The sequence below is a fragment of the Rhinatrema bivittatum genome, chromosome 5 (assembly GCF_901001135.1).
Source record: "Rhinatrema bivittatum chromosome 5, aRhiBiv1.1, whole genome shotgun sequence".
Lineage (NCBI taxonomy): Eukaryota > Metazoa > Chordata > Amphibia > Gymnophiona > Rhinatrematidae > Rhinatrema > Rhinatrema bivittatum.
This window is the reverse complement of record NC_042619.1, coordinates 41,532,901-41,560,715: the sequence shown is the minus strand read 5'-3', so window position 1 is coordinate 41,560,715 and position 27,815 is coordinate 41,532,901. Positions and strand designations below refer to the sequence as shown.

General features: G+C 45.5%; 1 protein-coding gene across 2 annotated transcripts in view; it reads right to left on the bottom strand.

The window, feature by feature from the left end:
- The window catches only part of HIKESHI (heat shock protein nuclear import factor hikeshi), a 102,513-nt gene that overhangs the window by 71,297 nt on the left and 3,401 nt on the right, over positions 1-27,815 (bottom strand). For both annotated transcript variants that reach the window (XR_003856841.1, XM_029602263.1), the window contains exon 2: positions 6,360-6,597. Coding sequence is in view for 1 of the 2 variants with exons in the window: in XM_029602263.1 (XP_029458123.1) it covers positions 6,360-6,597 (238 nt within the window). In the remaining variant the exon portion in view is untranslated. The remainder of the gene's footprint in view (positions 1-6,359; positions 6,598-27,815) is intronic.

The window sequence follows — 27,815 nt, the reverse complement described above, 5'->3', positions numbered from 1 at the left end:
TTACCCCATGGTTATCAGTTTCCCAGGCCATAAAAGTCAGAGCCCTCGTTGATTGCTGTTGAATCCAATTCCACATTATGCCTTCCCATTGAAGCAAAGAGCAATGTTTGAGTTGCATTAAAGTATCAGTCTTTTTGGTTAAGGGAAATAAACACTGCACCAGCAAGTTACCCCCATACTTGTTTACCCAGACTGTAAAAGTCAGGGCCCTAGTTGGTTGCTGGACGAATCCAATTCCCCCCCTCTCCCCCTGCCGTTGAAGCAGAGAGTAACGATGGAGTTGCATCAACAGTATCAAGGCTTATTGGTTAAGGGTACTAACCGCCGCACCATCAAGTTACTCTATGCACTCTTTTCATCATTTCCAACCTTTAGCCTTTAGGGAACCACAGTATTTATCCAATGCCATTTTGAATTCTTTCACTGTTTTCGTTTTCACCACCTCCTCCGGAAGGGCATTCCAAGTATCCACTACCCTCTCTGTGAAGAAATATTTTCTGACGTTGGTTCTGAGGTGTCCTCCTTGGAGTTTTGTTTTGTGACCTTTAGTTCTACCAATTTCTTTCCAATTGAAAAGGTTTGATGTTTGCACATCATTAAAACCTGTTAGGTATCTGAAGATCTGTATCATATCACCCCTGCGCCTCCTCTCTTCCAAGGTATACATATTCATATTCTTCAGTCTCTTCTCATACGTTTTCTGATACTGACCCACACCATCTCTGGACTACTGCATACCTGTGTCTATCCCTTATGAGATAAGGGCTCCAGAAATGAACACATTACTCCAGGTGAGACCTCACCAAAGACCTGTACAAGCGTATCGCCACCTCCATTTTCTTACTGGTTATTCCTCTCTCTATGCAGCCCAGCATTCTTCTGACTCTAGCTAGCGCCTTGTCACATTGCTTTGGCATCTTCAGATCACCTTAACATCCCGCTCTTGGTCCGTGCACTTCAGCCATTCCCCACATCTCATACAGCTCTTTTGGATTACTGCATCCCAGACACATGACTCTGCACTTCTTGGCATTGAATCCCCGCTACCAAATCTTTGACCACTCTTCAAGCTTTCGTAAATCACTTTTTATTCTCTCTACTCCTTCCGGTGTGTCCACTCTGTTACAGATCTTGGTATCATCCGCAAATAGACAAACTGATATCCCCTCTGCAATGTCGCTCACAAAGATATTGAACGGAACTGGTCCCAATACCGATCCTTGTGGCACTGCACTTAACACAGCTCTCTTTTCAGAGCAGGTTCCATTTACCATTACACACTGCCTCCTATCAGTCAACCAGTTTGTAATCCACTCCAACACCTTGGCGCTCATTCCAAAGCTTATTATTTTGTTCACCAGCCTCCTGTGTGAAATAGTATCAAAAGCTTTGCTGAAATCCAAATAGATGACAGAGTGCTCTTCCTTAATCCAATTCTCTAGTCACCCAATCAAAATAAGTAAATAAATAAAACCAGGATTTGTCCGACAGGCCTTTCCTCTGGTGAATCTATGCTGCTTTGGGTCCAGCAACTTACAGGATTGTAGTTAGATCAGTATCTTTTCTTTCAGCAGTGCCTCTATTAAATTTTCCCAACACTGAGGGAAGGCTAACTGGCCTGTAGTTTCCAGTCTCCTCTCTGCTACCACAACTGCTTTTCTCCAGTTTCATGGCACCACTCCCGTTTCCAGGGATCTATTGAACAGGTCATTTAGTGGACCTGCCAGGATATCAGAGTTCTCAATAGTATCCTGGGATGTACCTCATCCAGCCCCATGGACTTGTCCACATTCAGTTTTCTTAGCTCCTCCCATACATACTCTTCTGTAAAGGGGGTTGTGTCTAGCCCATTTCCTTCTACAGTCTTGTCAACCAGCAACAGTCCTTCTCCAGGGTCTACTTTAGTGAACACAGAACTGAAGTATTTGTTTAATATTTCCACCATTTCCTTGTTTATCTTGGCACATTGCTCCTTGTCACCTTTCAGTTTCACTATACCACTTCAGGCTTTGCTTCACTTTCTCTTATATATCTGAAAAATGTTTTGTTACCTCTCTATCTCTTGGCCAATTCTTTTTTCTGCTTAACCTTTTGCTTTTCTTATTTCTTTCTTCATCTCCCTCATTTTCACTAGGTGTTGTTCCCTGTGTTCCTCTTTTTGGGAACCTTTATACTTCCTGAACACTGATCTTTTTGCCTTTTATTTCTGCAGCCACCTCCTTTGAAAACCAAATTGGTTCGTTTTCCTTGAACTTTTATTTACTTTTCTAACATATAGATTTGTTGCCTTTAGCTCATCCCCATTTTGTCAAATTCAAAACTCAGGTCTTCGTGTGACTTCTTTGTATCTTACTCGCAATATCAAACCATACCATCTGATGATTACTTGTCCTGTCTGGATATTATAGACATTATCCCCATTTGTGAGCACTAGGTCCAGGATTAAACTGTCCTCATGAGATCCATTACCATTTGTTTGAGCATAGCTCCTTGGAGGCCATCCACTATCTCTAATTCTTGTAGATCCGCAGAAGGGATACTCCAGTCTACAACAGTCAGATTAAAATCTCCAACGAGCAGCACTTCTCCCTTCTTTTCGATGTCTATGATCAGATCTTTGTCCAGCCCTTGTCTGAAATGGAGGCCTAAAGAAAACATAGATGTAAATGGAAGCATCATCTTTTTTTTAGGCTAGCCCATAATGCTTCTTCCCTACCCCAATGTCCCTTGCATGATGGTTATATCCTGTCATGTGACTCCATAAACCATGTTTTGGAAAAGCAAATGTTGCTTACCTGTAACAGGTGTTCTCACAGGACAGCAGGATGTTAGTCCTCACATATGGGTGACATCATCAGGATGGAGACCAATCACGGAAAACTTCTGTCAAAGTTTCCAGAACTTTGACTGGCCCCTACTGGGCATGCCAAGCATAGCACTAACCCTGCAGCCAGCAGGGGTCCCCCTTCAGTCTTATTTGAAAGCTACAGGCAGTGCTGAAAAATAAAATAACGAAACGTTACGAACCCAACACCATGGGGCGGCGGGCGGGTTTCGTGAGGACTAATATCCTGCTGTCCTGTGAGAACACCTATTACAGGTAAGCAACATTTGCTTTCTCACAGGACAAGCAGGATGGTAGTCCTCAGATATGGGTGAGTACTGAGCTGAGGATGTCTGAACCTGCACCAAATGTACCCAAAGGCGCGCAACAGGCACAAAAACTGGGGTGGAATTTGGGAGAGGGCATCATGAACCCCATAGGGCAGGCAGAAGGGTGTTGGTACGTTATGTTGTAAACAGGTTACACAGGACAGACTGCCGAAGATGGAATCCTGTCTTCCGGCTTTGTCCAAGCAATAGTGGGCTGCAAAGGTGTGGAGAGAACTCCAGGTTGCAGCCCTGCAAATGTCAGGAAGCAGCACCGATCGCAGGTGTGCTACTGGCCCTCAGAGTGTGTCTTAACACGGTCTTGGAGTGGAATGCCCGCTTGGTGATAGCAAAAGGATATGCAGTCCGCCAGCCAGGAGGAAAGAGTCTGCTTACCCACAGGCTTTCCCAACTTGTTAGGGTGGAAAGAGACAAATAATTGAGAGCTTTCCCTGTGGGCCGCTGTACGGTCTAGGTAAAAAGCTAGAGCCCGTTTACAGTCCAAGGGTATGCAGAGCCTGTTCTCCTGGGTTGGCATGGGGCCTGGGAAAAAAGGTAGGTAGTATAATGGATTGATTTAGATGAAAATCCGAAACTACCTTAGGTAAGAATTTCGGGTGAGTGCGGAGTACCGCTCGGTCCTGCAGAAGTTTAGTGTAAGGCGGATAGGTAACTAGGGCCTGCAATTCACTAACTCTGCGCGCTGAACTGATTGCCAAAAGGAAAATCACTTTCCATGTGAGATATTGGAGTTCACAAGAGTGAGGAGGCTCGAATGGCGGTTTCATGAGCCGACCGAGAACTAGATTAAGGTCCCAAGAAGGAGCCGGAAGACATAATGGAGGCTTGATATGGAGCAAGCCTTTCAAAAAGCGTGTTACAAAGGGGTTGTAGTGAGATAGGAACATCCCCAGTACCCTTATGGAATGCAGCTACCGCACTGACATGCATTCTGATGGAAGAGGTCTTTAGACCTGATTCTGACAAATGCCAAAGATAGTCCAGAAACTTCAGGATTGGACAGGAAAAGGGGTCAAGGGACTGAGAAGAGCACCATGACGTGAACCTTTTCCATTTGTAAGAGTAAGATTTTCTCGTGGAAGGCTTTCGCGAAGCAATCAAGACATGGGAAACTGGCTCAGAAAGGTTAAGTGGTTGAAGTATTAACCTCTCAACATCCATGCCATCAGGGACAAGGCTTGAAGATTGGGATGTCGTAGGCTCCCGTCGTTTTGAGTGATTAGGAGCGGGTCCTTCCCCAAGGGAATGTGCCTGCGGATGGAGAGATCCTGAAGTATTGGAAACCACACTTGGCAGGGTCAGTGAGGTGCTGTTAGGATCATGGTTCCCTTGTCCTGATGCAACTTCATGAGGGTCTTCGAGAGAAGAGGAAGTGTATAGACTGTGATATCAGTTTGTTCCATCTCCATCTGCTGGTAGTGGTGCATAACCCACCTGTTCTGGATTCATCTGACTAGTCGCTAAGAAATTATAAATTTAATCTCCAAAGAAGCACTACCCAAAAGAACAGTTCAGGGAATTCTGACCAATGAATCTACATGTAACCCTTTAATTTTATATTGATTTGGTACAATAAATAATACTGTAAGAATCCAGATACAGAATGACAGATAAGAACAGTAAGAACCATCTGTAGTCTGTCCAATGTGATGTTTTGCTTTCTTTCACTTTTAAGCAATTAAGGATCCCGTGTGCTTATTCCATGGCTTCTTAAATCCCTTTACTGCTTTTATCTCTACTACCTCCACCATGCTCTTTGTTAAGAATTATTTCCTAAAATGTTACTCCTAAGTCTACCTACTTTGAACCTGTTCTAGAATTTTTCTACTGAAAAAAGTTTGCTTCTTGTACTTTATAACTTTGAGCTATATAAATGTCTATTTCCACCCCTCTCTCTCCTAGGATATGCGAATTTAGATCCTTAAGCTTCATCCAACAGAGCTTTTGGTATAGACCCTGCACCATTTTAGCAGCCCTTCTATGGACTGCCTCTACACTATTTATATACTTATGGAGGCATGGCCTCTGGAACTGGACGTAATACTCTAGATGAAGTCAAATTAGTGATCTATACAGAGGCATTATTTCCTTTGCTACTGGGTATGCCTACTGCTATGCACCATATCATTCTCCTCGCTCTTGCCACCACGTCACACAGTTTTGCTACCTTGAGATGATATAATCACTCTACACTTCTTTGCATTGAAACATACTTGCCCAGTCCTTAAATCACTCCTTATTCCACTTACTCTCCTAGGGGTGTCCACTTTGTTTAGATTGCTATCTTCAAAAAAAAACCAAACAAAAAAAAAGGCCTTTCCTTCTAACCTTTCTGCAACAATCACTCCTGAAAACCACCAGCCCCAGAATTTTCCTAATGCACTCTGACCACTCTTCCATCCTTTGCCTGATCTTCATTTAAAAACTAACCTTTGTTATCTATTATTCAACCAGTGCCTAACCTAATTTTGCGGCCCACCCCTAGGTTGCTCAGTTAATTTATGAGGCTCCTATGTTTTATTCAACACTAGTATAGTAAGTCCTGCACATACCACTGATTCAATGCTCTGGTCATCTAATCAAAGACGTAGATCAGATTTGTCTGATTGGATCTCCCTTCTGGTAAAATCATGCTGCCTTTTATCCTGCAACCTGCTGGATTCAAGTCACCTCATTATCCTTTAACTTTAGGAAGTCTCTACTAAATTTACCTACCACTGATAGACTAATGGGCCTGTAATTTCCCAAGTGCTCCATATTTCTACTTTAATAGAAAAGAACACTTGCTCTTCTCCAGTGCTCTGGAACCACTTCCATTTCAAATACCCCACAGCTCTAGAGTGTGTTATGCTAAGAAATACTCAAATTACTTTTAAAAATCTTATTCCTTTCTCCCAGTTCTTTCAACAAAAATAGCAATTAGTAACTGTTGTAGTCTTAACAGGTCAGCCAAGCTGAAGCTGCTTTCTGAAACACGCTTCAAAATGCAGATGGCTAATAATACTATTTTTCATCAGTTCAGAAATATGTATTACCTGAGAAGTAGGAGAGATTTTCACAACAAAATGTATGTTGTATATAGCAATGCATATTGTATGAAACTCTTCGAGATGGATCTCAACCCGATTTAAAATTCAGTTACCAGCCAAAAAAATTAAACTGTAGAATGGCAATACTTTTGTCCTTACCAGATTTTAAACCAGAAATTTTAAAGATGGCACTTGGCTTCTCATTTGTGATGAATCCCAATAGTTGCCATACTGGGATGCCGCTTTGGTCAGGATATGAAATGTATACAGAGCCTCCCATTCTGTCAGGAAATGGGACAGTACCCAGCATGAAAACCACCACATGGTTGATACTTTCATAGTCAGGCAAGTTAAATACAAATTTATCCTCTGTGATTTGCTGTGCATCTGTCTGCACCTAGAAAATAATTTAAAAAAAAACATTTTGTATAGAAATCTCATGTTTTCTTAAGAATGTATCATACTGTACTATTTTGTGGGTTAGAGGACTAATACAACCACAAAATAATTTTTAAAAATACATAATACAGTTGTAAATAGTGACTAGTTCATGTCTCTGATTTTTCAAGTTTCTACTTATATTGTTCCTCTAACAGTAGTTTCGAACCCTATTTTGGAGGCCCATTCAGCAGGTCTTTTTTTTTTTTTTTTTTTTACTTATCCATAATGAATCTATAAGAAAATTGTTAAACTTAAGAAAAATTCTCTCTTTCTGAAAATAAATTTCAGAATATACACTTCACAAGACTCTAAACTATTAGCATATCAGTTTCTCAACAAATTCCACCCAGAACTAAAGAAGACCACATTCCAGACGTATATATCCCAGATCAGGTACAAAAAAACCCCCAAACACACACACTCCATCAGTCATGCCCTAAAAATCTGATGTGAATAAGACACCAAACTAAAAAGTTATTAGGGAAGTACACACAGTTATCTCAAAAGCTCTCTTTTCCTTTGGAAAGTAGGCCAAGAATAAACTGTTCCATTGTGATGGCATCTCAGCTTTTAAAGGTATGAAGTGCAACACAAAAAAATCTAATGTCAGTTATACAGCATGCAAGCTCAGATTTAACTAACCATACAAATACATTAAATTAAACCAGTGCATGGATTTATTGATCCTTGTACTGATTTAAGTAAGGCACAGGGTTTTTTTGTTTTTTACTTTACTGTTAATGTGTATCTTAATTTTATTGACTATTAGAAAAGAGATAGGCAACTCCAGACCTCAAGAACTGCAAATCAGTCAGGTTTTCAAGGAATTTGTAAAGAATATCCAGAAGATGTATGTACTGTTTCCACTGCATGCATATACATTTCATACATATTCACTGCGGATATCCTGAAAACCCAACTCGAGAGCTGAAGTTGCCTATCCTGTATTAGAATAAAACAGTTAAACAAATCAAACTCCAGTCCTGAGAAGCCACCAACAAAGCCATTCATAGAGTACCCAAAACATAATTTAACCACAGTCTACACTCAGCCACTGTATATAAATTCATTTCCTGAACATTCATTGTAGATATGCTGAAAACCAAACTTGTTGGCTGCCCCAAGGACTAGATTTTCAGCCAAAATAACTAGATTAATATTTTGACAAGTTAAAAGCAAAAAACACAGCTTTCCTAAAAGGAAAGACATGAAAAATCTAAGTAATATATTCAGGGGCAGCAGAACAGCTTTTTAATTGAAGGAGGAAAACCAAAACTATTGCACTGCACAGGACCATATTCAAGGGGTCATCTTGCCCACTCCCTCTGGCACTCTTTCATATGATGCCTGGAAGCAGGAGACTCAGGAACCTTATGCTGGAGGAAAGAGACTTCTGTCTGTGGTGGTAAATGAAGGATCAGCCTGAAAGGAGGAGGAGGAGGAAGGGACTTGAAGGATTTTTCTGGGCAGAAAAGGGGAAACAGGAAGATGCTGAGCATTATGGGTAGAGAGAAAGCACAGGGAGAGGGAATACAGATGCTGGCCAGAGAGTGAGGGAAGAATTGAGGAGGAGAAAGAGGGATATACTGTGCTGGAGCCACTGCAGAAGGAGGGAGTACTATGCTAAAGCTACCGACAAACGAAGGAGTGGAGGGGAGGCACAAAATTCAAATTTTGCTCAGGACACCAGTTAGCCCAGTGTCGAACCTGTCTGCCCCCCAAAATCCCTAGTTTCTGATGTGTGGGGAAAAAAGTTGGCTGGGCCATTTCACTACCTATGAGTATCATAGATAAAGAGAAATTACGACTTATTTGATAATTTCCTTTCCTTTAAGTGAACAATTGGGTTGTGCACCTCTGCCAGCAGACGGAGACAGAGCAAAAGCTGACGTCACAGCTTTATAGTCCCGCCCTAACATCAGCCCGCCAGAATTGCCTGGAAAAGCCAAACTATGGACAAATTGATTACACTTGAACATTATTATCCACAGGCAAACTTCATGTTTCACTGTTCACTTGTTCCTTGTAATTGTTTCACTGTTCCTTGTAATTATGTTCAATGGTTGATTGTTATTGTTCAATGTTCTATGTAAAAAACCCCAGTCTAACCTCCCAGACCAGGGCAACCTTTCGTTACTTGTAAACCGGATTGATTTGTATTGCATACAGGAATTCCGGTATATAAAAATGAAAAATAAATAAATAAATAAATAAATAAATAAATAAATGTTTCTCAACCAGCAAGAACACTGAACTCAGTCAAAGAAAGGAACATATCTAGCAAACTAATGGCTAGAGAAATCACTTACCAGTTGACAAACAGTAGGAATAATATTCTGCATGGCTTGCCCTAAGAAAAAAGTTAACCACAATTCAAACATCGGTAGCCAAGGTAAGGTCTGGGATTAATCCACCCTTCACTAAAGGAAAAGCAAGTTTGCTTACAGTAAACGGTGTTTCCGTAGATAGCAGGATGAATTAGCCATGCTGTCATGGGAACTGCCAATCAGGGCCCGGGAGGCGGAGCTTAAGTAGCAGAGTGTAGATTTTTTAGTCTCTGCGGCTGCACGTGTGTTCCCACACAGGAAAGTAACATTCTCCTCAGTCTGTAGTTAAGCTTGAGCGTAGGTGCTGAATTTACGACTACCAGGGAGGTGGGTGGGTCCGCATGGCTAATTCATCCTGCTATCTACGGAAACACCGTTTATAGTAAGTAAACTTGCTTTTTCCCCATCGATAGCAGAGCTGAATTAGCCATGCTGTCATGGGAGTCCTAAGCTCCCTATCACGCTTAATCATTTACCTTCCGCGTGATGGGTGAGTGTGGTAGTCGCTAGTTTAAAGTAGGCAATGTATGAAGAATCGCCTGTCCCAGTTTCGCATCTGCTGACTGCTTGTCCATGCAGTAATGAGAAGTGAAGGTATGTAGTGAGGACCATGTGGCCGCCTTGCAGATGTCCACTGGGTGTACATTCCTGAGATGTGCCATGGAAGTTGCCATGGCGTGAACTTGATGAGCTCGTGGAAATTATGGAAGTGGTAAATTCTTCTTGTATCCAAAACTGGATACACTGTACTATCCAGCTTGAAATCGTTCTTTTTGCCAACGGTAATCCCGGGGCATTCGGGTTGAAAGAAACGAATAGTTGAGATACCCAGTTCGTGGAGTGAGTTCTTCTTTTGTAGTAAGCCAGTGCTCGTTTACAGTCCAAGGTGTGCAACAAACGTTCTGTCGTTTGAATGAGGTCTTGGGAAAAAGATGGGTAACTATTGATTGATTGAGATGGAAGGCTGAAATCACCTTTGGAAGGAAGGCTGGATGAGGCCGCAGGATGACTTTATTGTATTGGAATTGTAGGTATGGTTCATAATGTACGAGTGCCTGCAATTCACTCACTCTACGTGCTGATGTTATTGCTACTAAAAGTACTACTTTCCAAGTAAGATATTTACTATGTGCGGACTCCATAGGTTCAAATGGTGATAGCATTAATTGTTCTAGAAGCACATTGAGGTTCCAAGGAACCGGTGATTTAGCTATAGGTGGACGAAGATGCAGCAACCCTTTGATAAACCTGGATAACAAGGGGTGTTCAGCAATAGAGTGATTATTAATTGGGCGGTGATATGCTGCAATCGCACTGAGATGAACTTGTATGGATGACGTTGCCAACCCAGCCTGATAGAGTGAATGAAGATAGTCCAATAAGAGGGTTGGTGAACAATCGATGGGTAGAATACCCTTTTCTGTACACCAGTTAAAATAGTGCTTCCACTTGAATGTATAACTGCGTCTAGTCGATGGTTTCCTTGATTCCAGGAGAAATAGACTGCGCCACTGCGGAAACTCCCTGTGCCGTTAGTAGTGTCCGTTCAATCTCCATGCAGTCAGATGGGAGGGAGGAATGGAGTGGATAAATGAGTATTCCGTCTTCCTGAAGTAGAAGATCTGGCCGGTCTGGAAGACGAACTTGATTGTCGATAGACAGTGTAAGGAGAAGAGCAACAAGCTCCTATCCCGGCAGGACAGTAAGCGGGTCCAAACTAAACAGTTGTCTAACTATCCCAAGGGGAAACAGCAGGGGGCGTTGAGACAACCTGTACGGACTACAATACCCAGAGTTCCAGAGCGGCAGTGGAAGGCTCGTGACCTGGAGGAGGCTGAGGTGACTGCTGAAGGTGATCTGGGGGAATTAGATTCAGCTGAGTCCATGCTGTGGGAAGGAGAGGGTGTGTCCCTGAGTGAGGAGGAAACGGAAGAGAGCAGTTGCTCTGAGGAGGAGGAGGAGATGGACTGGGAGATACCCACAGAGGATTCATCTGTGTCCGGCATGGAGATAGAGTAAGTGGGGAAGAATTGTAAAGCTGAACTGAGAAAAGACTAGAAAAACCTGCAGGGAAGCAGTGTCTGTCTCACCTGGTTTCCCAACAGGCCTTAACTAAGGACAAGGCTGATTGTTTTGGGTGGTAGAGGTGAGGCATTGCTGAAAGCACAACTATAGGGGAGAAGGGGCGAGTTGTGCTGGATCCCCAAACAGGGCTGTCATGGCTAGGATGGAAGCCTGACCGCAGACATTTGGTGTTTTCAGGGAAGATGTATTAGAAGTACGAATTTCTGCACAACCCTAAGAGAGGGGTAATAGACTGAGCTTATAATAAACTGTTCTATGTTTTTTTTTTTTTTAATCCTTGCTCGGAGGGAGAGGGGAAGAACTGCTAGTTTCCCTACCTGTGGGAGCTTTGGAAAAGGGCCTGGCTAGGGGGACTAGCCAGAGCCAATATTGGAACCCGGCTCAAAAGGTTTGCCAATAACTATTTTGAAGAGTTGCCAGAGTGTCTGAGATTGCAGCAGAGACCAGCGGTTTCAGCAGTGCTACGGTGCCCGGAGGGTTTGCAGAGATCTGAGAGAAGAAATTACGCCATCCGGGGAGATAGCTGGAGGAACCCACGACAACAGACGTAAGAGATAACTGTACCATGGTTGTCTGGACCAGGCTGGGGCAATGAGTATCATTTGGCTGTTGTCCCATATGCACTTTTGGAGTGTCCTGGTGATCAGTGGAATCGGTGGGAAGGCATATAGAAGATTTGCCGTCCATGGTATAAGGAAGGCATCCTGGGCTAGTCGTGATGAGCTTGGTCGAATCGAGCAAAATTGTGGAAGTTGTGTGTTCGCTTCCGTTGCAAAGAGATCTATCGCTGGGGTTCCCCAGCGATCGAAGATCTGTTGAGTCACTTCTGGGTTGAGTGACCATTGTGCGGGTGGAAAATGCAACCACCTGTCCGCTCTGGTGTTTGCTAGTCCCGGCAGGTAGGTCGCTTGAAGATGGATGGAGTGTCTGTGTGCATGGTGAAAGATCTGCAGAGCTTCTCTGCAGAGGGACCATGAACTGGACCCACCTTGCCTGTTTATATAAAAAACATTGCCACTTGGTTGTCAGTGTAAATCATGCCATGTCGACCCTGCAGGTGTTGTTGAAAGGTTTGCAGGGCATTGTGTATCGCTCTTAGTTCCAGTAGATTTATCTGCAGATTCTATTCTGCCGGTGTCCATAGACCTTGCGTCTCTAAGAGGTCCAGATGTGCTCCCCACCCCTTCTGGGATGCATCAGTCGTGAGGACTGAATAGAGCTCCTTTGGTTAACGTGTGTTCTAGGAGTCACCATTCGATATCTTTCTTCATTTGAGATGTCAGTGTTACACGTTTTTGTAATGGTTGCACATGCTGTTTCCACTGCCGCTTGAGACCCCATTGCAAGAGTCTCATGTGGAGTCTCGTATTTGACACCGTGAAATTTGCTGCCGTCATATGTCCCAAGGCCCTCAGGATGTTGCGAGCCGTTGGGTGTTTGGTTTCTTTTAGTGACCAAAGGAGATAATGTATAGTTATCTTCCTGTCCTCCGGAAGGAATGCTCGTGTGTGAATGGTGTCCAGGCGAGCTCCTACGAAGTGTAGAACCTGGGTTGGTTGTAACGTGGATTTTGGGTAGTTGATGAGCAACCCCAAGCTCTGGAGGCAACTGATTGCTATGTTGAGATGATTCTTTAATAGAATCGGATCTGACGCTACTATCAACCAATCGTCTAGATATGGAAAAACTGTCAGACCTTGCTGTCGAAGGTGGGCCACTACCTCTACCATACATTTGGTGAAAACCCTGGGCGCTGCCGATAGACCAAAGGGAAGGACCTTGTATTGGTAATGTTGATTGTGATATTGAAAACATAGGTATTGCCAAGAGGATCGGTGGATTAGAATGTGTGTATATTCATCCTTCAGATCTATTGAACACATCCAGTCCTTGGGTTGTAATGGAAGGATGGACTTCAGCGAAACCATCTTGAATTTTTCCCGAACTATCCATTTGTTCAATTCCCTGAGGTCCAGGATCAGTCGATTGCCCCCTGATTTCTTTGGAATTAGGAAGTAAGGGGAGTAAAACCCCTTGGGGAACATACTGGATAGCCCTTTGCAGGTAGAGTTGGGTGATCTCTTGGGCGAGTTGAGGCTGTAGAGTTTTCGAGCCCCGGTGTGTTAGATGTGGGGTTTGGTGACAAACTGAAGTTGATATCCATTCTTCACTATTTCTAACACCCACTGGGCCGATGTTATGGACTCCCAGGCAGAAAAGCGATTTGTGATTCTCCCTGGAGGTGCTGCTGTTGAGGGTGGTGGTGGCCTGGTCCTTAAAAAGACTGTGAGGTCTTTACTGGGGCCGCTGTTTGCTGCTGCTGTTGTTGTCTTTGCGATCGTGGTTTTCCCCTCCTCTGTTGGTGTTGAGGAGTAGGATGAGTCTGCTGTCTTTGATATGAAGGATAAGACTGCATTCTAAAGGGTTGATAATTCCTATACGGGCGTCTAGAGAAGGGTTGTCTACGAGCCGTCTGATAGTACCGTTTGGAGGATGTTGGTGTCATTAAGGATTGAACTGCGAGAGCTTGATCCTTCAACTTGCCGACTGTATCGTGAAAACGCTCACCGAATAAGTTATCTCCCATACAAGGAAGATTAGCTAACTTCTCGTGTAAGTCGTCTCGGTAAGCACTGGCCTTTAACCAAGCCAGTCTGCGTACCGCTATTGCTGTGGCTGAAGCTCGAGAGGAGTTTTCAAACCCTTCACAGACTGTCCTCAGCAGATGATGTGAACATTCTTCCATGTCTAAAATAGGAGAAGGAATGTCATCTCCAGTCGAGGTGAACATTCTTTTTGTTGCTTGAAGACATTCATACATGTACTGGACCATGTAGAATTCATGGTGGCAAATGCGAGATTTTAACATAGCGTTTTGGTAGATTCTCCGGGCGAAATAGTCTAAAAAACATTTATTATCCTTGCCAAGGGGATTTGAGGCATTGTTTTTGACTTTTTTGACCTCTGTAATGCTGACTCTTTAACTATGGAGTCATGTGGTAACTGCGGGGTGGAATATGTAGACTGTTTTTGTAACTTGAATTTCAAGTCCATCTTCCTAGATACTGCTGAGATGGTAAACGGTGTCTCCCACGATTTTTGAAGGATGCTATGCAACACACTCTGAGGTGGTAGCGATGTAGGCTCCCCTGGTGTATCGAAGATTTTTAACAGGTCCAACGTTTCCGCCCTGGGTTCTGGCAATTTTTGTACTTCCAATTTTAAAATGGCTCCTATCTTTTCTACAAACTTGGGGTAGAAAAGATCCTCCGGGGGAGAATATGATTCAGATGGTTGTTCTGGCGGATCTAAAGGGTAACCTGTGGATGAGGAAGGCGAAGATTGTGAGGCTATTGACTCGTCTTGTGTGGATTGAGAGCGAGCTGGAGATGAAGGCTGTGGTTGTACTGGAACCGGTATTGGGCCTACCGGTAGTACCAGCGGTTGTTCCGTCGGTTCCCTTGGAGTAGAGATGTCTTCTAGTGGTAAAATAAATGAAGATTGTAGGGTTTCAAAAAATCCTGCAAGGGAGTGTGAGAGATTCCAAAGTGTCTTTGTGGTTTGCGGTGGCATAGCAGGGCGTTCATGAGACGTGTCCAATGGTGGCGGTTCATCCCGTGGTTGGACAGACTGCTGAGCGGGAGGTTTCGGACCAGTATCCTCTACGAATGTTTTAGCCCGACCTCTCGATTGTCGTCCGGAGGATTCCCTATCAGAAGACTTTGAGAGGGAACGAGATAAATTAGAGGATGAAATTGGAATTGTTCGCCCCTCTGCCTGTGAGGACCTTCCTGCTGGATTGGAGGAAGATGACGTTGGTGATTTATCTCCCGTATAGTCTGAGGACCAATGACGTCTATGCCTATGAACATATCTGGAGGAGGAAGATAACTTTTATAATGTCTCGACCTCTTCCGCTTGTGCGAATTATCACTATCCGTAGGAGAATCCCTCCCGGATCGTGAGCGTTTTGAAGATATGCGACTTCTATCAGATGAGGCTTGCAGTTTTTGCCTCAGTCGTGGTTTGATACGTTTTATGAGCTGTTTCCGCATCTGCGGCAGTCCTGGAAGTCTACAGAGGCCTGGCCTGATGTACTTGATCCCGGCTCTGGAGATTGTTGCACCGGCGTTCACCAGTGCGGCGCCAGCTCCAATGTCGACAGCGCCGTCTTCGTTGTCATCTGTTCCAGTGATTCCGGCACCGGCTCCGGTCCTCTGTATTCCGGCCCCGACGGCGCCAGTCGGTCCCGCTCCTGTGCCTTCAGCGCCGAATGCGTCCTCCTCGGCCACGGTTCAGACGTCCTGTGCGCCGTGTCCCGTGTTCTCGGCACCTGAGTCAATATTGTCAGCAACAGCTCCAGCCCTTTTAGGCCCGTCGAGCGGTGCCATTTCGATGTGACATGTTTCAAGTGGGCTTTGGTTTCCGATCGGGAATGAGCCCTTGATGGATCACGGTGCGTTCATGTATGCTCAAACGACCGTCGGCGCCTTATGTCCTGAGTTGAAGCCACACTCAGACCGCTCAGGGGTCTGGTTCCCCCCGTGCGGTGACCCAGATCCCTGGGTCTTTCCCTGTGCTTTGGTCCTACCTCCGGTCCCGGAGGCTTGCTGGTCCCAAGACGAAGCTCTTCTCTTTTGGGGTGGCGTGCGCGTCATCGGCCCTGGTGAGGAGTGAACCGCCGCCGGCCTGTTTGTGAGCTTGAGCTCCAGCATTCTGTAGGCCCTGTGACGCCGGGCTCACAGGGACATCCTTCGACAAAATTCACAATCGGATTGATTGTGTTCCGGTCCCAGACAGCGGTAGCATCGATCATGTCCGTCTCTGACGGACATGATCTTACCGCAGGGACACTGTTTGAAGCCCGACGGCTTCTTCAACATTTCTTCAGAAAACTAAAAGTGTGAGGAGAATGAAGCTCCGCGTGCGCTCCCGCGCGCAAAAAAAACAGACTGAGGAGAATCTGTTACTTTCCTGCGCGGGAACACACGCGCAGCCGCAGAGACTAAAAAATCTACACTCTGCTACTTAAGCTCCGCCTCCCAGGCCCTGATTGGCAGTTCCCATGACAGCATGGCTAATTCAGCCCTGGTAGCGACGGGAAAAGGAAATTTATCAGATTAGTAATTTCTCCTTCCTTAGCATTCAGGTAGGTCAATCCCAATGAATGGGAAATACCAAAGCTAATCTCGAAAGGGTGGGAGGCTGCCAGTGGTCCAGACAATACCACCCATGAAACGGCAGCATCCTCCCCAGCCCTAACATCCAAGCGGCAGTGCTTGGAGAAAGAGAGCAAACATGACCATGTCACTGCTCGGCAAATTTCAACAAGCGGCAAACGAAGTTTCATCCACAATACCTCCTGAACCCATGTGTTATGCAGTCTAATCTGTCTCAGTAAGGCAAATTCAGCAGCCATACAAGCTGTTGTAATGACTTTCTTAATCTAGCAGGCAATCATTGCCTGCACTGCCGGAGCACTTTACTTACTTCCACCATGGAGCACGAATAGGCGATCAGACTTCCCAATAGCCTTAATCACCTTCTAACACTGCTATAAAGGGCGCTTGATGACAAAGGAACACAAAAGGTGGTTCTCATCTTCATCTCTGTCCAAGTCAGGCAGAGAAATGGACCGATTCAAATGAAACTCTGTCCAAAGTTGAACCGCACCCGGAGTCATACGGAGAAGGCTCCCACAGCAGGAAAGAGCCTCCAGCTCAGGGCCCAGACATGCCGATTAGATTACTACCAGAAAACCTGTCTTCAAGGTAAGCAGCTGCAAGGAAAGTACACAGCAGTAGAAAAGTCAGACCCGCCAAAAACTCAAGGACTAAGTTAAGGTCCCACAAAGGCACCAGAAGCCACAACGGAGAGTGAAGATGTTTAACTCCCTGCAAGAAATGGGGCACATCTGGATGGGAAGACAAAAGGTCCTCCAATGACTCTTCCCCATTTAAGCCAGGACTGAAACTTGACCTTCAAGGTGCTAAGGGCCAAACCCCTAAGCAAGCCATCCCTTAAAACTTTTAAAATCAAAGGAATATCTACCTTGAGTGGTTAAGTACCTTCCTCAGAACTCCAGGCTTCCAGACCCTCCAAACTCTACCCTAGGTTAGAGAAGTAGAAAATTTCCAAGTTGAAGAAAAATGGAAATTACAGCAGGCGAAAAACCACGCTTTAACAACCGAGCCCTTTCAATGGCCAAACCGTAAGACAGAATAGACATAGACCCTCTTGCAGAATGAGCCCCTGATATAAAGGACCATCCGAGATGATAGCCCAAGGGGACTGGAGATTAGCATACAATGGCCTTCGAACCCAATCTGGAACCAACTAAAGGATGATGTTGGTTTGACTTGTAAACCTTCTGGACCAGACTGCCAATGAGAGACCAGGGGAAACACATACAGTAGGGCGCCATGTGGCCACGCCTGAAAAAGAGAGCATCGGTGCCCATCACTTTTGGTCCTGCCTGCGACTGAAGAAGTGTGCAACCTTCACGTAGTTGAAGCTTACCAACAGGCCTAGATCAAAAAGGACCCAGCAGTTCATCAGGAGCAGAAAGGCCTTGTCCACCAACTCCCATTTTCCTAGATCCAAGTTTCTCCTGATGAGGAAATCTGCTCTGAAGTTGTTCTTTCCAGCTATGAGAAGGCAGATACGCTTAGGAGAAGCTGCTCGGCAAATTGCCGGCACATCAACCAAACTGCTCATGCTTCCCATTTATTGATTTTCCACTACTGCTCTGCTGCATTCCAGCGTCCTTGCAGCACCAACTCCCGACAGTGAGCCCTCTCAGTCCCGGAGGCTTGCATCTGTCACGAGTACCAACCAAACTGGCGGTGTCAGGGAAATTCCTTTCCTAAGATGACCCGCCTGTAACCACCAGTCCAACCGGGATCTCACCTCTAACGGGAGAAGCCTCACCGTATAGTTTTTCGACTGCAGACTCCAACAAGAGATCAGTGGGCGCTAAAGAGGGCACATATGTGCCCTCTCCCAGGGAACCACTTCTAATGCGGCAGCCATCAACCCCCAGACCTGTAGATAAGACCCACAGTCGGACAAACAGGGTTCCAAAAGGATCAAACTCGTAGCATTGTGTAGAATCGAGGCTGCAGCAGGAATACTCTGTCCCGCCTTGTATCGAACAGAATCTCAAGATACTCCAGGGTCTAAGACAGCTGCAAATCACTCTAGGCCAGATTCAACCCCAAGCCTAGTTCCTGTAGCAAGGAACCACCCTGCGGGAAGTGTGAAGCCTCTCTTCTTCTGTCATCCAGGTAGGGGTGAACTAGAATGCCCTCTCTGTGGAAAGCCACTGCTACTGCCATCATGACATAGGAAAAAAAGATCCTGGGCACCACAGCTAGCCTGAAAGTTATGGCCTGGAACTAGTAAGGATGATCCAGAACAGCAAAACAGACCACTGAAGTGCCCAACGGAAGGGAATATGCATCCAGTATGGGCCAAAATGACCCTTCTTTTCTTGACCAAATAAATAGAATAAAAGGCTGTATATTTCTGTGATTCGGGAACAGGAATCATGGCTTTCAGGTTCAACCTCCATTGTAATATCACTTCCACTTCTACCCTCTGCTGAGGGGAGTTAGAGAGAACATGAAGACCTCCGGAGGAATGCGAAGAAATTGTAGAGCATACCCATCCCAAAAAGCTTCGAGAACACATTGATCCAAGGTAATCTGGACCCACCTATCTCCTGAACCAACAGGTGAGCCTGCCAACTTTCACTGGCAGACTGAGGGGCTCCTTTCATTTCCTTTCCACATCCTTTCAAGGTCCCTGGGGGCAAAAGGACTGAGATCTGCGGAAGGAATGGGACATCTGGGAAGAACCTCCCCTATGAGGCTGAAAACACCTCAAATGATTTACTTTAGGATAGTTTCAATCCTCCAATCCTGAGCATCCTTCAGTGCCGCACCTCCCTCTACCGGAATGGTGGTACGGTTCGTGATATTACACACCAAGGCATCCACCCTAGGGAAATGCAACTACTCTCTGGTCTACATATCCAAGGAATATAAACCTGCCAAGACCATCCTCCTTTAAAAGATGCCCCAGCACACTCTATTCCAGAAGACAACTCCTGGAGTGCAACCTGGAGGGGAAAGAAACAAGAAGCCCTGCGTAGTGTGACCAAAATAGGAACTTTCTGGGAGGGGGAGGGGGGGAAGATTCAAGATGGCTCCCTGAACGGTCGCATACGCTGACGCTCCTGAGAATTTTCAAGTTTTCTTTTTGCTTGGCATATTACCACAAGTAATATGCCAAACAAGAGAAAGTGAGGATATATCCACCCAAGCCCTCACTTCCCTCAGGTCAGCGGGTAATACCTCAGTATGCAACACCCATATCAAATATTGGAGTCTCGAGCCCCGCTGGCGAGTCGGGAGGGGGAGTCCCTTCGTCGCCTGGGGAGATATCGTTGACTCCGCCAGAGCCGTGAGAACAGCCAAAAGCAGTTCCTCCAGGCAGCGCCGGGACGGCACAGTTGCCAGTGAATGAGGTCATGAGAGCAACTCTGGTGGGTGGCCAGAACGACGCGGCTGTGGATCGGGAGAGGCCCTTGACTACCTCTAGATCTCAGGAGACACTGGGGAGGAGTGGGGAGAGACATCAGAGTATACTGCAGAGAACAGCGGAAGCCGAAGAGAGTGAGGTATTACGAGGTTTGAAGAGCTCCCTGGAGATAGACTGGCAGTGATAACTATGGAATTGCTCTGGAACTTGATTATGAAGATGACTAAGATATTTAACGAACATACCCAGGTAACAGAAGAAAACTCACAGAAATTTGAAGTGCTGGAGAATAATATTAAATTAAAAGAGGAAGAGCAAACTTGAGCCAGACTCAGGTTGAAAATGATTTAAAACAACTGTCTGGACTGAATGCATGAAACAGGCAATTTCAATGCACAGGCTGGAGTCGGTGAAAAATTATTTGAGACAATTAAATATCAGAGTAATTAATTTTTCAAAGGTGACTGGTGAAATACCTACTTTAACATTCAGAAGGTATTTAAAAGAGATCCTGAAGATTCCGGAAGATCAAATACCAGCACTGAAAAAGATTGTTTACCTGAGACAAAGACAAAGCCAGATACAGATATCTCCCATAGGGGATATGGGAGGATTTGAGAACTTAACAGAATATCTGGAAAACTCTGGCTTAGAAGTAGTAGAAAGACCGGTCTTGTTTGTTTCACTATTTTCAGAACATGATAGAGCGATAATAATGAGATATTTCAAAGCAATGAATATTCCTTACTTGGGTGGGTTAATTCGTATTTTTCTAGATCTTTTCAGAGTAACTCAGTTATGCCGTAAAAATGTCTTAATAATGCGTCCAGAGGTTTTAGCGATGGGCACCAATTTCCTATTGAGATATCCAGGGAGGTGTGTAATAAAGTATTCTGGAAATACCTATGTGTTCTATAATCCAGAGCAGCTAAGGGAGTTCTTAAATGCCAGAATAGTTGTCCCAACAAGTCAAAGCTCGCCTATTACTTAATGAAAGATATGGTTTACAGAAGAGTATGAAATAATTATTGTTTCCTTGTTGAAAACTCCTCATTTGCTTTTGTCTCCCCCCTACATATTTCTTGGGAAAAAGAATGAAAGTAATTATTGCCAAGTATTTAATTTAGGATTACAAATTTTCCTTTTTGTAACTTTCTTCTGTTGTATAAGAAAAGTTATCTTTATTTTGTATTATAAAATCGCATAAATAAAAAATAAAAAAAAAACAAAATAGGAACTTTCTTCTGCCTTCCCAAGGAGTCAGTCTCAGTCGATCTGAGGGTCTTCAAAGCCTGTGAGACCAAGCTAGACAACTCATACCTAAGAAAGAAACAAAGTAGAGTTTGATTTGGCACAAAAAGTGGGGAAATGTTCCCCATCACCATCGGTATCATTTTGATTCACCTGCATTTGAGTTTAGTCAGGCCGCATTGTATCATAACACTTGGCCTTGGAGCCAGGTGAAGGAGCACTTGAAATGAATGGACCAACCTGGAGACTGGCTCTGTAGGAACGTCTACCAACCCTGGAAGAATTTTACCCAGGAAGAGAGGATGGGTCCATTTCAGGCCCCACGGGCTCAAATCTGACATCCTGAGAGCTAATGGCTCATAACAACTCGGCCCATAGATCAACCAAAGGAGGGAATACCCTCATTGCGTCACTCTCAGTCCCAGTCCCCACAGACTGCAGAGATGGACCATCACTGACAAGAACAGAAGGGGGTAAATCGCCCCGAGCATCCAGGCAGTGCTGACACAGGCTTAGAGAAAGTTACGGTTGAATGACCCTGAAGTGACAAGCAGCACAACAGATAAGCACTTAAGGCTTCCTTGTTGCAGGTGCAGAACAGTGAAAACCCGCACCTGGAATATGCTCGCATAAAACTCACTCCCAAAATGGGCACCTAAAAAGTGTGTGCACCTATATATGTCTAGGCCACACACCCAACTAGGTGCCCAATAAACCAAGGCGCCTAAGCAGGATGCACAAAAGGGTCCACAGCACAAAAAACATGCACAAAAATCTTGTGGCGTGGCGTACCATGCACTCAAAAAGGGAGAAGCCTGCGAGTGGGGTCTAGCCAGATGGCTGCTCAACCTGCCAAGCCAGCACTGCCTCCTCAGCATAAAGAACTCCACAGAGACATGAGTAGCTAGCCTATGATTGATGGATTTATTTATTTATTTTTAATAAGAAAAATGTTCATCTGGGCCCAGCCCTCCGTAGCTGAGTGCAGGAATGGGTTCTGGCTACGGGGAGAGAGAGCTAAACCCTCACCACCGAGCCTCTCTCAGCCTGCAATCACTAATTGCATTTTAGGTCCAAACCCCTCAAGGCTACCAGCCAATACCTCCCTCTATTGAGGGAGGGACAGCGCGGTATCCCTCAGGAGGCAAGCAGTGCTATTGCCATTTCGTCCCAAAAGGACATTGAAGTTGGGTGCACAACTGGGTGTGCAGGAGCGCGCTGCTGCCAATAGTGAAAAAAGGCGCAAAGTCACCTCACGGCCTATCGCACACCAAAGACAAAAACCTGGAAGCGGGGCCTAGCCAAACAGCTGCTCAACTCGCCGTGCCTGTACTACCTACAGAGACATAGAAACACAGAAAAACAGAAATGTCGGCAGAAAAGGAGCAAACGGCCCATCCAATCTGCCCAACAAGCTCTCATACTTATCAGTCTCCCAGACTGCCAAGGTCAGGGCTCTTGTTGGTTACTGTTCGAGTCCAATTTTCCCTCCACCCCCTGTCATTGAAGCAGAGAGCAATGCTGGAGTTGCATCAGAAGAGTAGTATCACACCTATAGGTTAAGGGCAGTAACCATCACATCAAGCAAGTTACTCCCATGCTTATTTGTTACTACATACTGTATGGTTCTATGTCCTTGTTTATTGTCTAAATATAATAATTTCTCTTTTCCTCTTTACCTCCTGCCATTGAAGCAGAGAGCAAAGATGGATGAAGGCTTATTGATTAAGGGTAGTAACTGCCATGTCAGCAAGCTACTCCCATGCCTCTTCCTTCATTTCCCACCTCTAGCCTTTAGGGATCCACAGTGTTTATCCCATGCCCTTTTGAAATCTTTCACTGTTTTTATCTTCACCACCTCCTCCGGAAGGGCATTCCAGGCATCCATCACCCTCTCCGTGAAGAAATATTTCCTGACATTAATTCTGAGTCATCTTCCCTGGAGTTTCATCTCGTGGCCCCTGGGTTCTACTGATCTCCTTCCTATGGAAAAAAAGGTTTGTTGTTGATCATGCATCATTAAAACTCTTCAAGTATCTGAAAGTCTGTATTATATCTCCCCTTATCCTCCAGTGTATACATATTTAGGTCCTTCAACCTCTCCTCATAAGACATTTTTTGGAGACCTCCCACCATTTTGGTCTCCCTTCTCTGGACCGCCTCCATCCTGTCTCTGTCCTTTTTAAGATACGGTCTCCAGAACTGAACACAGTACTCTAGGTGAGGACTCACCAACGACCTGTACAATGGGATTATCACTTCCTTTTTCTTACTAGATATTCCTCTCTATGTAGCCCAGCAATCTTCTGACTTTAGCTATCGCCTTGTCACATTGCTTCACCATCTTCATATCACTAGACAATATCAACCCAAAGTCTCACTCCTGCTCCCTGCTCCCATCGCATACAGTTCTTTCGGATTACTATACCCCAGATACATGACTCTGCACTTCTTCGCATTAAATCCCAGTTGCCTTATCGTCGACCGCTCTTCAAGCTTCCTTAAATGTAGTCTCATTCTCTCCACTCCTTCCGGCGTGTCCACTCTGTTGCAGATCTTACTATCATCTGCAAACAGACAAATTTTACCTTCTATCCCTTCCGCAATGTCGCTCAAAGATGCTGAACAGAACCGGTCCCAAAACCAATCCCTGCAGAACTCCACTTAACACCATTCTCTCTTTAAAATATTTATTTATTTATTTATAAAATAGGTTTCATTTACCATCACATGCTGTCTTCTATCCGTCAACCAGTTAGTAATCCACGCCACAAGCTTGGCGACCACTCCCAAGCTTCTCATTTTGTTCATGAGGCTGTACTAAAATTTAAATAAATCACATCAAGCGCTCCTCCCTGATCCAATTCTCTAGTCACCCAATCAAAGAAATCTGATTCGTCTGACAGGACCTTCTTCTGGTGAATCTATGCTGTCTCGGATCGAGCAACCCACTAAATTGTAGATAGTTCACTAGCCTTTCCTTCAGCAAAGTCTCCATTAACTTTCCCACCACCCAGATGAGGCTAACTGGCCTGTAATTTCCAGCCTCCATCACAACAGTTTACAATATAAAAGAAGAAATACAATTCAAAGAGGTGGAAATCTTTCTTGCTTGCAAAAGGGTAGCAATACCTCTCTCAGCATATCCTCTCTAGAGATGTGAATCGTGTGATCGATCGTCTTAACGATCGATTTCGGCTGGGAGGGGGAGGGAATCGGATCGTTGCAGTTTGGGTTTTTTAAATATCGTGTAAATCGAAAACCGGCACACTAAAACATCCCTAAAACCCACCCCGACCCTTTAAAATAAATCCCCCACCCTCCCGAACCCCCCCAAAATGCCTTAAATTACCTGGGGTCCAGTGGGGGGGGGGGAGGGGAAGGGGGAGGGCGGGAAAACCGGCACACTAAAACAACCCTAAAACCCACCCCGACCCTTTAAAATAAATCCCCCACCCTCCCGAACCCCCCCAAAATGCCTTAAATTACCTGGGGTCCAGAGGAAGGGTCCCGGTGTGATCTTTTACACTCGGACCTCCGTGCGTTGTAGAAATGGCCATTTTGTTTTTTTGTCCCCCGACGTCAGGAGCGTAGGAGATCGCTCCCGGACCCCCGCTGGACCCCCAGGGACGTTTGGCCAGCTTGGGGGGGGCCTCCTGACCCCCACAAGACTTGTCAAAAGTCCAGCGGGGGTCCGGAACGACCTCCTGCAGTCGAATCGTGTTGCCGTACGGCCGGTGCCATTTTGCGCAAAATGGCGCCGGCCGTACGGCAACACGATTCGACTGCAGGAGGTCGTTCCGGACCCCCGCTGGACTTTTGGCAAGTCTTGTGGGGGTCAGGAGGCCCCCCCAAGCTGGCCAAAAGTCCCTGGGGGTCCAGCGGGGGTCCAGGAGCGATCTCCTACGCTCCTGACTTCGGGGACAAAAAAAACAAAATGGCGCCGGCGCTACCTTTGACCTGTCATATGACAGGTCAAAGGTAGCGCCGGTGCCATTTCTACAACGCACGGAGGTCTGAGAGTAAAAGATCACACCGGGACCCTTCCTCTGGACCCCAGGTAATTTAAGGCATTTTGGGGGGGTTCGGGAGGGTGGAGGATTTATTTTAAAGGGTCGGGGTGGGTTTTAGGGTTGTTTTAGTGTGCCGGTTTTCCCGCCCTCCCCCTTCCCCTGATTTACGATTTTTTAATGATAAATCGGGGGAATTGTTATTGTATCGCGGCTCTAACGATTTTTACCATTTAAAATATATCGGACGATATTTTAAATCGTCAAAAAAACGATTCACATCCCTAATCCTCTCTTCCTTAAGGACTTCCTCTCAACAGCCAAGCTGCGAGAGAAGCGAGCTCCTGTTCGGAATAATGGGAACTTGGTGCAGAAGCTTTGGCAGATGGGCAAGCCTCACTGGACTATCCACCGCTAAATTTATCAGGGCTGCAAACCAAGGTCGCCTCAGCCACTCTGGCACCACCAGGATTACCTCACCTGGATAGATCTCTATCCGCCATAAGATGAAGCCATGGGGAAAACATTAACAGAAGAACGCCGACCAGCCAAAGTAAGGCATCGACCCCTTCTGCTCCCAGTTCCCTTCTCTGACTGAAGAACCACAGGGCCTTGGCATTTTGGAAGGTAGCCAAGAGATTCATATTGAGATGGATTACCTCCTCAGTTTCCACTCTCCGGGATCCAACTACTGACGGCTGAGGAAATCTGCTTGCACATTGACCGTTCCCGCTATGCAAGAAGCCTCTAACAGCACCAGATGCTGTTCCATCCAGTAGAACAATGCCTGGGCTGCTTGAGCTACCACCCGACTTTTGGATCCACCATGTCGGTTGATGTAAGCCACCCTCATTGCATTGTCCGACAGGACCCTCACAGGCTTGCCCTTTGACAGCAGCAGAAATGCTTGCAATGCCAATCTCACTGCCCTCTTTTCTAGGTGGCTGATGGACAACTCTTCCTCCACCAACCATAGACTCTGAACAGACTGATCCTGGAAAGACTGGCAGTGGTGTAACAACTGTCTGGTCTGGAACCTTCAAGTCCACCCCTCGACTCAACTTTTCCCAAACAAGTCACCATGAGAGGCTGAACCTGGCCAACTCCGTTAAAGGAAGCGTCAGATGAAACTGCCCCAACCACAGATTCCAACGGGAAAGCAATACTGACTGTAAGGGTCGCATATGAGCGAATGCCCACAGAATCAATTCCAACTTGGAGGCCATACAGCTGAGAATCTGCAAGTAATCCCAGACCCTGGGAACCTGTTCCGCAGCAAAGCTCTGACTTGAGCTGAAATTTGGATATGCGCTCGTCTGTGAGAACAACCTTCCCTACCTTGGTACTGAAACATGCCCCCAGAAATTCCAACACCTGAGAAGGAGAAAGATGGCTGAATCAAGAGGTCCTCCCTCCAGAGAGCCACCGCCACAACTATCATCACCTTGGTGAAAGTCCAGGCCGCAGTCACCAGACCAAATGGAAGGCTGCAACACTGAAAATGCCATCTCAGGACCATGAATCTGAGATATCTTTGATAGTCTGTTTGGATTCCTATATGCAAATACGCCTCTGTCAAGCCCCGAGAAGCCAGGAATCCCCCCTTGCGCACTGCCGTAATCATGGAATGTCAAATCCAAAATGTCCCTTCTTTCTTGGGAATGATAAAAATAAATGGAATAGCAGCCCTTCCCCTGCTCTTCTAGAGATACGGAAACAACAGTTCTCAGCAACCGCAGACAGAGAGCAACTGTTTTACAAGTCTCTTTCTCTTGTATAAGCAGGGGGAGCAATGAACAAATATCTCAGTAGATGAGCAAACTGTAAAGTGTAGTCTTGTGTTATCACGTGTAGCACCCAGAAAGAAAGAAAGAAAAGAAAGAAAGAGCTACAGCTGGTTCCGAGGAATGGACCAGCCTCGCATCATTGGGCAGACATGGCTCCACCACTTCCCTGGCTAAAGCCATCCCTATTTGATCTGTGCCAGCAAAAGGACTGATTCCAGGATGATTGCTATCTGGCAAACTGGCTCTGGGTACCCCTAAACATTTATTACCTCTGTAATAAGAGCGTGAAGGTAAAGAACCTTTCCCTTTAGGCTTATCCTCAGGCAATTTATGACCTTTATTCTCTCCAAGACATTTGATCATCTGTTCTAAGTCTTGTCTAAAATGCAGCTGCACTTCAATAGGCAAAGCTCCCAGATGAACCTCCACTGACCAGTTCCTCAACCAGAGGAGTCTCCCAGCCGAAACCGCTGACGACAGTGTCCTCAAAAAAAGTTCAAATGAGGTTGTATAGTGCACCGGCTCCATAGGCTACCACGGCTACCAGCCGCTCAACCTACTTAGCCTCAAAGTCAGACATGGGCCTGTCTGTCTGCAACTGTTGAACCCAGCGGAGACCTGCCCTTAGCATAACGCTGCTGCATACTGCAACCCATATGCCATGGGTGGACACCTCAAAACCTTCTTGAAGTGAACCTCCAGGATCCTATCCTGAAGGTGAACACAAAAGGAATAGATGCCGTTATCTTTTCCAAATACTTTGATGCAGAGACGTTCCAGATAAATTGCCCGACTCTGGCCGAGTTTCGCAGCCTTCTAGCCGCTGCCTCAGGGGCTCCAAAATTCAAATCATTAATAATGTTTGATCCACTCAAATCAGATAATGTGCCAACGATGATAAAACAACTTCACAACGATGGGTCCAAACACAGATTTGTGTGTAAACCGCAGTCTCTGCTATGCAGCTAAGGTCCTTCAGCGCTGTAGCACTGGGCACTGGAATAGTGGCCTTCTTTGTAACAGCCGAAATTGTGGCATCCACCTTCAGTACCCTGGAGTTCTAGAATATCCTCCGGCAAGGGATACAATTTGTCCATTGCTATGCGCACCTTCAGGCCCGTCTCAGGAGTATCCCACTTTCTGAAACCAACTTCTTGATGGATTAATGGA